Source organism: Chrysemys picta, chromosome 4, assembly GCF_011386835.1.
Source record: "Chrysemys picta bellii isolate R12L10 chromosome 4, ASM1138683v2, whole genome shotgun sequence".
Lineage (NCBI taxonomy): Eukaryota > Metazoa > Chordata > Testudines > Emydidae > Chrysemys > Chrysemys picta.
The window spans coordinates 68,255,742-68,268,507 of record NC_088794.1 but is presented as its reverse complement, the minus strand read 5'-3'; the positions used below and the strand labels follow the sequence as shown (position 1 = coordinate 68,268,507).

General features: G+C 38.6%; 1 protein-coding gene across 9 annotated transcripts in view; it reads left to right on the top strand.

Moving 5' to 3' along the window:
* The window catches only part of ANO3 (anoctamin 3), a 390,311-nt gene that overhangs the window by 248,038 nt on the left and 129,507 nt on the right, over positions 1 to 12,766 (top strand). For all 9 annotated transcript variants that reach the window (XM_065592543.1, XM_065592540.1, XM_042855401.2 and 6 more), the window contains exons 2-3: positions 8,056 to 8,262; positions 10,336 to 10,407. In XM_065592543.1, the coding sequence (XP_065448615.1) occupies positions 8,056 to 8,262; positions 10,336 to 10,407 (279 nt within the window). The remainder of the gene's footprint in view (positions 1 to 8,055; positions 8,263 to 10,335; positions 10,408 to 12,766) is intronic.

The window sequence follows — 12,766 nt, the reverse complement described above, 5'->3', positions numbered from 1 at the left end:
TCCTTTTTTCCTAAATATATAACTTTGCACTTGGCGGAATTAAAGCACATTTTGTTTGAATGGTCCTGTTTCCCAAGCAATCTAGATCACTGTGTGACTGGCCTGTCCTCATTGTTTACTACTACTCCAAGCTTTGTGTCATCTATAGATTTTGTCAGCAGTGATTTTTAAATTTACTTCCAGATCACTGATTAAAAACACTGAATAGCATCAGCCCTAGTACCAATCCCTGTAGAACCTGCCTAGATATATCCCCATTCAATAATGATTCCTCATCGACAACAAGTTTTTGAGATCTGCTAGTTAGCCTGTTCTTAATGCATTTAAGGCTTTATTCATATTGCATAGAGGTGACTTTTTAATCAGACTGTCATGTGGTAGTCAAATGCCTTACAAAGGTCTATATTACATCTACACGTTTATCTTTAACAACCAAATTTCTATACTCTTCAAAGAGCAAAATCAGGTTTGTTTGACAAGATCTATTTTTCCATAAAATGGGGTCGACTTATTAATTATATTCCTATCTAATTCCATAATTTTGCCCTGGATTTTGCTGCAAATCTGTGAAGAATGATTTTCTTTTACATATTTGACATTCTTAGGAACTGTTTATGAATTTCATTTATAGGATGGTTTATTGATAAAACTGTGTTGCTTAGTATTGACTGGTCACAGAGGTCACATCATTATTTTCTCTTCCTTGATTGGATGATTCCTCTGGTGTGATTGCTTGTAGAAAGTGACTCTTCTAAAATTTTCTTTTTGTGAATATTTTGGAATGTGAGATTAACATTCACTTTTTGTTCTAATTGAACTTTGTGGCCCTGATTCTTCTCACTCACATAAATATAAATCAAGAGTAACTACACTTTTGCAATCCAAATGATTTCAGTAGAAAGTGAATGGAAAATTAAAGCCCAGTCATACTATATTCATGAAAAGCAGTGTACCAAAAACGAGTGCAAAAACTGCCTATAAGTGAATCAGTTTAAAAATTTGAATATTTGCAGACTGAATTTTGTCAGGATTTGCCCAGCTCTAGTGATTATTCATAGCTATTGAGTACCAATGAGAATCAAATTCATGCTCTTCCATTTGATTCTCTTCACAGAAAGAGGAAAAACTTCACTAGCTCAGCTAGTAAAGTGAGCTGATACTTTACATGCCAATAGTACACAGATATAAGCTTAAATATTACATATATGGTACAGTGTTTATGTAGATGATCTATATAGTGCATGCTTAGGTGTGTGTGTGTGTGTATGTGTGTGTGTGTGACACACCCAATCTTTTATAATGTCTGTGGAATGAGTCCTGAAGTCTTTTACCAACTGATATCTTGAATGTGTATTAATTCTCAAGTGCATTTAAATAGAGAAATTAGAGTAGTGAATTTGTCTTGGAATATTCACAGGAAATAAGGGATTGGCAGTCTGTTAGAAGTACAGCTGCAAAGGATAAGTATGTCTGTCTTAATAATGTAGTTGCTAGAGACAGATACTTGAGAACAGCAATCTCTAGTGTTTAGCTCTTTTCTGGTTTCTGCTCCCTGTGAAATGAGACTTCTTAATCTAGGTTTCAGAAGATGCTGTGTTCAAACCTTTTCTTTGATTGTTAATTTAAAATTGCTATTTGAGCTCTAAATGGTCAACAGTTTAACAACTTGCTAATGATCTTGTGGTAATGTTGGATTATAATTTTATCTATTCAAGAGTATTTTCTTCGTTTAACCTTGCTTCTATGTAACACTCACACAATCTTAATTATTTACAGAAGGATCTATTTTTCAATTATTAAACTTAACATACAACTTTCATACTTCAAATTAGCAGTTAATGAATGCAATAGTTGATTTTGCTACTGAGTTTTGAATTAAGTTGCATTATTTCTGCCTCCTCCTACATACAAGTCCCTGTAACACTGGTCTACAATTTATGAGAAGTTGTCTGCTTCAGACATAAAATGTGCTATTTATTATGTATTTTGATGTGCTGAATTCAAATATGACAATTAAAACAACGGATTGGCTACTGTTTCTAAGATATTAAGTTTTTACATTTTATGTCTATGTATATTGTGTAGATAGTAGAGTTTTAATCATAAATTGTAAACCTAGGTCTTTTCATGTGTTTATGGTTGCTTTACATGATAATATTTCACCTGTCCTGTTTATGTAACACTTTAAAAATCAGCAAAAGTGTTATATAAATAAATAGTTTTTTGCCTTTTGTTTCATAATAAATTTATGTACATAGTTTAGTTCTATTCAGTGTCTACTCGGCGCTTCTTGGCTTGTCTCTTGTATTCATTAAATGGAGCATCTCTTGTCACTGTCCAGCAATAGTCTGCAAGCATTGATGGGCTCCATTTGCCCTGATAGCGTTTCTCCATTGTTGCAATGTCCTGGAAAAAAATCTAGATGAGAGTGCAAAAAATGTACCTTTAGTGACATGTTGCAACCAAGGCTTTTGTATGCCTTGAGGAGGTTTTCCACCAACAACCTGTAGTTGTCTGCCTTGTTTCTGAGAAAATTTATTGCACTAACTGGAAGGCTTTCCATGCCGTCTTTTCCTTGCCACGCAGTGCATGGTCAAATGCATCATCTCGAAGAAGTTCACGAATCTGAGGACCAACAAAGACACCTTCCTTTATCTTAGCTTCACTTAACCTTGGAAATTTTCCATGGAGGTACTTGAAAGATGCTTGTGTTTTGTCAATGGCCTTGACAAAGTTCTTCATCAGACCCAGCTTGATGTGTAAGGGGGTAACAAAATCTTCATTGATTCAACAAGTGGTGTATGCTGAACACTTTTCCTCCCAGGCTCCAATGACTGTCGGAGTGGCCAATCTTTCTTGATGTAGTGGGAATCTCTTGCACGACTATCCATTCGCAGAGAAAACAGCAGTACTTTGTGTATCCAGTCTGCAGACCAAGCAAGAGAGCAACAACCTTCAGATCGCCACTAAGCTGCCACTGATGTTGGTCATAGTTTATGCACCTCAAAAGTTGTTTCATGTTGTCATAGGTTTCCTTCATATGGACTGCATGAACAACTGGAATTGATGGCAAAACAATGCCATTATGCAGTAAAACAGCTTTAAGACTCGTCTTCGATGAATCCATGAACAGTCTCCACTCATCTGGATCGTGAACGATGTGGAGGGCTGCCATCACACCATCGATGTTGTTGCATGCTACAAGATCACCTTCCATGAAGAAGAATGGGACAAGATCCTTTTGACGGTCACGGAACATGGAAACCCTAACATCACCTGCCAGGAGATTCCACTGCTGTAGTCTGGAGCCCAACAGCTCTGCCTTACTCTTGTGTAGTTCCAAATCCCTGACAAGGTCATTCAGTTCACCTGGTGTTATGAGGTGTGGTTCAGAGGAGGAGGATGGGAGAAAATGTGGGTCCTGTGACATTGATGGTTCAGGACAGGAAGTTTCATCCTCTTCCTCTTCCTCGTCTGACTCAAGTGAGAATGATTCTGGTGCATCAGGAACCGGCAGTCCTTCTCCAAGGGGTACTGGGCGTATAGCTGATGGAATGTTTGGATAATGCACAGTCCACTTTTTCTTCTTTGACACACCTTTCCCAACTGGAGGCACCATGCAGAAGTAACAATTGCTGGTATGATCTGTTGGCTCTCTCCAAATCATTGGCACTGCAAAAGGCATAGATTTCCTTTTCCTGTTCAACCACTGGCGAAGATTTGTTGCACAAGTGTTGCAGCATATGCGTGGGGCCTACCTCTTGTCCTGATCTCCAATTTTGCAGCCAAAATAAAGGTGAGAGGCTTTCTTAACCATAGTGGTTATACTGCGCTTTTGTGATGCAAAAGTCACGTCACCACAAACATAGCAGAAGTTATCTGCACTGTTCACACAAGTCCGAGGCATCTCTGCTCACTTTGGCTAAACAGAAATGTGTCCCTTTGCAAAATCAAACACTGACAAATAAGAGAGCACGACACTATATGATTTCTAGAGCTGATATAGGGCAATTTGTTCAGCAGAGTGATGTAAGCTTTGTTATGATTGCATCATCCATGACTTCTAGGAAGAACATGATGCAATTCATATCATGTATGACGCAATACCAGCTTCAGCATCATTCATTGTTTTGCCTAAAAAGCAAGTACTGTCCAAACCTAGTCATAGATTTATTCATAGATCCAGTCAAAGATGTATTTTAGTCATTTCTGGTTCAAATTGAGATCCCTTCCCTTTATAACTCACTGATCCTCCGCCATTCCCAAGTCAAGGGTCGTATATACTGACCCAATAGCATATCTTGAAAACTAGAGCCAATCAACAATTTTAAGCATCATTTTCGTTCTCAGTGACCCAGAATTAGTAAAGTTTTACTACATTTGTTTCAGAAGAATTTTGTCTGTAGAGCAGTGTTACTGCTCTCAGAAAGCCGCCTTTCAAATTTCACACCTCTGTCCTAGCCTTTGCAATGTATGTCTACATGGAAGCTAGGAGGTGAGATTCCCATTGTGGGTTGAGAGGCTCTCTCACTAGCGCACTAAAAATATGAGGGTGGACACTGCGGCCCTGGCAATAACTCGGGACAGTCACCCAAGTTCGGACCCAGGGGGTTGGGCAAGCTTGGACTTGGGTGACTTGCTTGAGCCTCTGCCAGTGCCTGAGGGTCCACCACTTGAGCTGCGCTAGTATGAATCTGTCTACCCACATTCGTAATCTCACCTCCGAGCAACTGTGTAGACATACACTGAGAGTCAGGCTGGGCTGGGGTATTTCCGTCATTCAATTACATTGATCTTTGCATTATGTTCCTAGCAACACCTGTGCAACCCTCCTTAAATTTAAGACCAAAACAATCCGTCCTGTAATTAGAAAACCATTCTGTTGACCCCACTAGCATCAGAATATAATAGAACTAGAAAAGCCCTTCCAACCGGAGAAGCCGGTCCAGTCCTTACCGTACCGGATCATACCGGCTTACTTTCGCCTCTGCCAGAGCATCAATCGGAGCCAGCGGCAGCGCTGCCCTGCAGGGAACATCCCTTCTCCGCTGGGCCAGAACCAACCCTCAGCATCCCAGCCAGGACTGCCAGAGAGACCCGGCCCTCGCTGCCCCCACATGCCTCCCGGTTCCCCCAGAGCGTCTCTGTGCCTTGGGCAGCGGCTGCGCTCCCTCACCGGCCGCTCACTCCTTTGTGTGCTGCATCCACCAATGCTGCTGCCACTGCTCTGGCTACAACATCGCAAATGTGTAAAAGCCCCTCGCATAAAAAGGTGCGGGGGAGCCAAAAAACCTAGAGCCGGCTCTGCAGAAGACCCCTGCCTCAAATTCATTATTGGTGTTTCTTGGCGTCAATTTTGCGGCACCAGGGTTGCCCAGAGGGGGGGCAAGTGGGGCAATTTGCCCTGAGCCCCGCAGGGGCCCCCATGAAAATATAGTAGTCTATGGTATTGCAACTTTTTTTTATGGAAGGGACCCCTGAAATTGCTTTGCCCCAGGACCCCTGAATCCTCTGGGCAGCCCTGGGCGGCACCTATGTAGCTAAAACATTTTGGCAGATCTGGGCACATAAGCAAGACAATGGAATTTATGTATTTGGCTTTCTGTATTCACTCTTCTGCCATAATGTGTGAAGGATGTATAATATTCCAGACTTGGGTTAAAATTAATGAAAATGTTGGATTTAAGTCTTATTAAAATGCTAATGAATTTTAATCTGATTGAGAATGCTCTATTCGTTCTTATATTGCATTTAAAATGTACAGACGAGCTTTACAGTATCTGAAATATTTAGGGAGTTTTACAATGTCTGGGATCTATGGTGAGTGCAGATTATCATTATTAAAGTGGAGTCTTGATTGAGTTATTTAATTATGGTAACTGCATGTGGTATCTGTTTACAAGCATATATGCATTTGCAACTTACTACTGGAAAAACTCAAACCTTTAGAATGGCTTTAAAGTGTCAGTCGTCTGAGGACGTCACATTGAGCAAATCATTTTTTGAGGAACAATGTAAAATAAGATGAGTACTGGTAAAATTACACTCTAAAAAGGAAAGGTCTATATCTTCTGTTGGGAAATAATATTTTATCATGCTCTTCTCAGAGTGTGCTAGTCATGCCACCAAAGTGTGCTTTGAAAAATGAATTACTGTTAACTGGAGTGGCATAAGGCCACCTGACTTACATGTTTAGAATCTCATAATGCATTTTAACAAAAGTGATGTGCAGTTGATTCATCATCAGAGCTATTAAATCACTCAACCCTCTCATACTGTGATATTTCAGTAAAAAAAAAAAAAAATACAGCAAGCAAGCTTTAGAGGGAAGAATTTGGGTCCATAGGATAGATAAGTTTTCTTGCTGTATTTTCAAAAGCTGATTTAACGTTTCCTAATTACTAACTCTGACAGCAAGTTGATAAACTTATCTAGTATATTGTCCTAAGGAGAACTTCCTGATAAATAGGAATGAAGTGTTTAGGGCCTTTAAGAGCAAATGGCACACAAATAAATAGCAGAGTAGGGCTTTATTGAATATGCTTTACTCTTCTGAGGAGAAGCAAAAAGCCTGACCACTAAGCTAAAAGTCACAGAGATATAAAGCACAAAGAGTATGTGTTGAAAGACTACATTTGATTTTTTTTTTTTATGTTTCATGTCTAAATACCTCAGTGTTGAAAGTTACATATATTGACAGAAAACACTCTCTAAATTGTTGAACATATTGTGAAACAATTTTCACATCCATGTATAAAGAGATGGACACTAAGTAGGGCAGTACATTTGTTAGTTAGATTCTGATTACATGTGCTTTGGAGAACTGTTTGCCAATCCAAACCACTCGACTCCAGTAAATGCGCCTTAATAATTCATGCCCGATGTAAAGCATACAAGACTAGAGGAAAGCAAACAAGAAAAGAAAGATGATGTCACTGAGCAGTGCATATGAATTCTTGCATTATTTTATTGTAATCCTGTCTCAATTCACCCTTCTCTAACAGTTTGTTGTTCTCACCCTCATTCATTATGTTACATCTAATTCTGGATGATAAATTCTTGAGGCCATGGACCATATCTAAACTTCGCTCTGTGAGGTGCTTAGCATACCCTTTGGCTTAGAATAAATAACTCCATGTCTTCCCAGTATTCCCCTGCATAATGGTGGTAGTGAGATCTGCTGATCTTCCTTGGTAGATAGGGGAAGAGAGTGTGTGTGTGTGAGAGAGAGAGAGAGAGAGAGAGACACAGGGGGGTGATTTTGTCAAAGTCAGAGATTTATTTTTTAATAGCTTGGTGTCACTCATCTGTCATTCTCTATGACAAATTCAGTGCCCACTCAGGAAGTTTGTTTTGGGAGCTTTACGTCTGTATATTGGTTTTTGTTCATATCTTGCACTCTGACTTTCTGGTGTGTTCCAAAGACACTAAGATATTGGAGTTGTGGCTCAGAAAGATCAACTTTTCCTTTTGTGGCTAGTAGTTGCCTTCAAAACTGAAAGACCCACTCTTCTGGATGAGAAGGCCTTCTTATATAGAAATAAAGTGGCAACCTTTTATGTCTCCTGCAGTTGTGAAAAATTTGTACTTTAAATTGCAAAGGAAAGTCAGAAGACTTGCACCTCTCAATTAATTTTCACTTTTAGTCAGAGTCTTAGAGGAGCAAAAATGCAGTTTTGAACTACATTTCACCTGCAGGTATCAGAATGCTAATACAACTTTTGCAGGTTCGAACCTATGAAAAAGCAATTGCCCGCCTGAAAATATAGTCTCTGTACCTTCATTTACTCACTTATCATGGAGGTACAAAAATACTTTTGCCTGATTCACCGGGGTGTTGTGAGGTTCAATTAACACTTGGAAAGCACTTTGATATTTATGGATGAAATGTTCTATATGGTAGAACAGTATAAAATATCATTGAAAAGTTACTTAGTCAGTAGACAAAAAATATTCTTGAAACTTCCTAATTCAATCCAGATGCTTACCTTTCTGTTTTTTAAAAAACACATAATACTACATAGCTTCTGATTCTATATATTTTGGATGTTTCAGGTATGAACACAAGCAGGAGTGAGACAGTGAAAGAGCCTCCATTGAAGCCCTCTAGAAGATCCATGCCATGCTTAGCACAGAGCCAAACACACCCTCACAGTCTGAGCAAACATTCTTCATTTCTTCAACCAAATAGGCTCCAGCCACAGGCTCGGCCTCTGAGTGCAGGCACTTCAACAGCTACAGTCAATGTAGTGTCAGAACGAGGTGAGTAGTTATCCTTTATTTATACCATCTTCCCTCCAGTATATGTTTTTTCCTAAACTCTGATGTGCCTGAGTTTGTAATGCTTATTTTTGGGAAAATTGTGAAATCATAATAAAATACAATAACTTGATCTTGAAAGGTTTCAGGGTAGCAGCTGTGTTAGTCTGTATCCGCAAAAAGAATAGAAGTATTTGTTACTCTTTTGATCTTGAAAAGTTTCCATAATACTAGAGATGCTTATAGAAAGTGATAAGTGTAAGTGTTGTTTTTCTTAAAGACTTCACAATACTTAGATGAATCACTGTAGTATCTGTGCTCCTGTATAACTTATTTAATATTTAAAGAATGCCTGGAAATTATTTCATTAAGGGGATCTTAGAAAAATAGAGGCAGCTGCTCCTTGATCATGAGTTATGGTTTTTACAATACATACTGAAAATATTGTGTGAAATCCTGGCCCCAATAAAGGTAATGGTGAAGCTCCTATGGACTTCAATGTGCCCTGGAGTTCACCCAATGTATTTATAGTATGTAATCTAAAAATATACCTTAGAGTGAATGCACAATGTGCCAGATTAGAAATGGCCCTTGACAACGGCAAACCTGTAAATAGGGAGGACAATGGATATCTCCAGTCTTCTACCCCAAACTGGCTCCAAGCAGACAGAGCCCCCACAAAAAGAACCCCATTGAAATAAGTGGGACTCCATAAAGGCATAAGGGTCAGCATGTACATAGCAGGATTGGGGTCTTGGCTTTTATCTGCATCGATTGTTTTTTTGTCACCGTTTCCAGAATCATTAAGTTTAGAAGCTGCTAATTGATAATGATTTAAGAGCATAATGGCAGATGCATGTATTTATTCACAAACTGATGCAGATTGTATCTGCTCATGCAATGTATGTTTTGTTGATGGTGGTGCTTGTATATACTACATTGAGAACTTCCAGGTTCACACTTGGCCTGCTTGCCAGCTGCTTTTAAATTTTCTATTTATACACAACTTAGGTGTGCTCTTTTAATTCCTCTCCTTCTTTGTTGTTTAGTCCCCTCAAATACTTGTGTGAGCTTATCTTTTGTTCTCCAGGTCTGGTTTGTGATGTGAGGTTTAAATCAATCTTCCACATCACAAGCTCAAATCCAACTTAGTAAAAACCTATAAAATGACTTTAAAATATTTCAGTTAGCAACATAAGTCAGAGCCAGTGCATGTCACGGTCACAGGGTGACGGGCCTTTAAAGAGAGATGGGCCCAGCCTGTGACTAATCAACTGCCTCCCAGCTGCGGCTGTGAATCTAGGGGTCAGTTGGATAGCCTGAAGACTGCCTGGTCCTATAAAAGCTTGTGAGAGCTCAGTTGAGCTAGAGACCTGCAGGGAGCAGGTAGGTTCTTTCACCCACTATAGGAGCCTAGCCATTTGACTTGCAGGCAGATGGCCTGGGGAATGAGAACTTCAGGGATCAGATAGGCTATTGCAGGATTCCTGGGATCAGAGCAAGGACCTGGATGGCTCTGGCATGTGAGAGGTAAGGGGAAAGCCTTTTCTGGGAACTGCCATAGCAGTATTTTGCCTTCATTTTTGTTTAACCAATAAACTCAGGCCTGAGGCAAGGGCTTGAAACAGACTCTGATATGGGATGGCCTCCCTGGACTGGTGAGACAGGTAGTAGTGCCATGCCCATGTGAAATTCCAAAGAAACAGAGTTTTTACCAGTGGAATTGGGCAAACAATTACAACAATTATTCATTGAATAATTAGCAGCATTTGAAGAATATTGCAAAAACGATCAGATAAAGAATTTGACCAGCTTTTATTACCAAACTGTGAGCCATTCTCCTTCAAATGTGATAATAGCTGAATATTTTTAACATGAGTTTAAGCTTCAGCAGGAAGAGAATCACAGGCACTGATAATTCAATGATGGTCTGTTATCAGTAGCAGAAAATGCTCTACAAAGTTTATCAGTACATTTAATGCCTTGCTTTGGCCATTCTGAGTGTATAGCTGCCAGACATTTTCTATGTTTGCAACACAAAAAGATTACATTGATGGAATCTTACATTTATTTCAGCTAAAGTGATGGAGACCCTGGAAAACAACTTACTCAAGTTGTCTAATACAGAATACAGTGATTCATTTTTAGGTGAGTTTCTTTGTTATCTCAAGCGGCAGTTATTTTTAAAATTTGTTTTTCTCGTTTAACTCTCTTGGTTGAAACCTCCATTCTTAAAACTGAACTTCCAATTTTTGTGTGAAAAGGCAGACCTTGATAAATTAAAACAACATATAGGGATTATTTTCAAAATGTTGGTAGGCTTTTTTTGTTCATTAAAAATTCATGTATACATGTTGACAACTTCTGTTTGTAGTCGAAGTGCATTGACACTTCCTCCTTTCATTCACTCCAAAAGAGTATATTAATTATAATATCAGAGGGGTTTGGAGTTGGAAATAGATACCAAACTTGCAAAAATAAAATCTGCAAAATAACAGATTACATAAGAAATATTGACTCTGCAAGGAAACACAGACACACAGGATATATGAACATACATTTTTAATTTGTTTCATGGAAAACTTTGAAATATTTTCAGTAAGATGAGAGAGTTGCTGACAGGAGAGAATTGATTATATGGTTTCATGTAGATCTCAAAAGAATTAATAGAAATTCCATCAAGCTTTCTAGTCCTAATTTACCGCCTCTCTTCTGGTGTTTTAAATGGGCCTCTATTAATTTTTCCTTTGCCAATTTGGAAAGCACTTCCATGGAATTTCAAGAGAATAAGCAATAGAATGTAAAATGTAAATGTATAGATTTTTCCACACTCTTATCAGATACTTTTAAATATTGTGAAGATATTTTTCATACTCATGAAAATAACTTTTTTCTATCACTGTAATTTATAATATGATCTCTCAGAAGTTTACAATTTAAATTAGTTTCCTTGTTACTATTTCTTATTTTTCACATAAAATGTGTTTTAGGATGGCTCATGAATGCTGCAGGGACTTTTTTAAAGAAAATAATTATACTTAAGTTCTAGAGAAAACACACACAAATTATTGCAGTTTTGCAAATATATATCAGAAAATTGTTTTATTTGGGGCATATTTGTCCTAGTGATGAGGTCACTTAAATCTTTTTGAAGATCAAAGAATATCAGGGAGAAGTCACTCCTAGACCTGTTTCAAAAGAATCCTAGAATATTAGGGTTGGAAGGGACCTCAGGAGGTCATCTAGTCCAACCCCCTGCTCAAAGCAGGACCAATTCCCAACTAAATCATCCCAGCCAGGGCTTTGTCAAGCCTGACCTTAAAGTAGGTATCTTATGTGCGCCTACAAAATGAGTGTACATGCACACACAAATAGTAACTGTGTAAAATTATACATTGATGTACACAACATAGGTAGTTGTGTATACACACATCTGAATTGCGTGCACATGCAATTATCTGTGAGCACAAGCATATGTATTTTGTGGATGTAGCTTAAGCAACTATTAAAACTTTTGGTCACACTCAATATGATGACTAAAAATAGCAGTTTCATACTCCCACAACGGATCAGTCTTCATGCACACTCCTGTTGTTTATTTTCAGTTAGAGGCATTTCTATAATTCTTATCAACCAAATATTTCAGCATTGATTTCTCTCATTGCCCTGAATATAGTATTTGGTAAGGTAGGTGGGCCTTTATGATTAAAAGGGGCAAGTGGCAATCAGAATGGGAGTGTTGGCTCATTAGTGTAGTTGCCTCCTTGGCAGTTTAGCAATCTGAATTGCTATTCCAAAATCATGACTCGGGCTGAAAAATTATGAGATTGGCTTAAAATTCATGATTTGATTTTGTTTTAATAGTATGCCCATGGGCTCTGCTGAGATTCTGGGACTTGGGTGCTTCTTGATTTTGGGGGAAAAATATATGGTGGCATTTCCACAATACCACCCACTTTATGGTATCAAAATAAGATGTCACTTACAGTGAACTGTGCTGATCTGAGACCCCCTCTGGCCTTTTATACATGAAGGATGAAATAGTTAACATGGCTGACATTTTTTATCACTGAGCATCTGAGCTTAAACCTTACTGAGATGGATGAGACAGCCAGCATCCACTGGGGACCCACCTTGTCCTTGCCCATTCTGTGCCATTTAACTTCTGGATTGCTGTACTCTCCACTCAGTAACCAGCACCTGCTCAGCTTCTTCAGAAGTTGATTCTTATGGCTTGTCTATACATAATTTTGAAGTGCTTTTAGTATATTGATTTAAATGTACTGAAATATGCTATATCAATGTAAGCATCTTAATCCTAGAATAGCTGCATCCACCCTAGGGGAATTGCATCTGTTTCTAAATAGATATAGTTTAATTAGTACAAAAATTGTGTTCAGACCAGCCCTTAGTGGAAAGAATTAAGGGGCTTGGTTGCTGGGGGTTAAGTTATTATTGTGATATTGCCCAGCGTCACAGGTGAGATGCTGCCTGTTCAGCACATGTG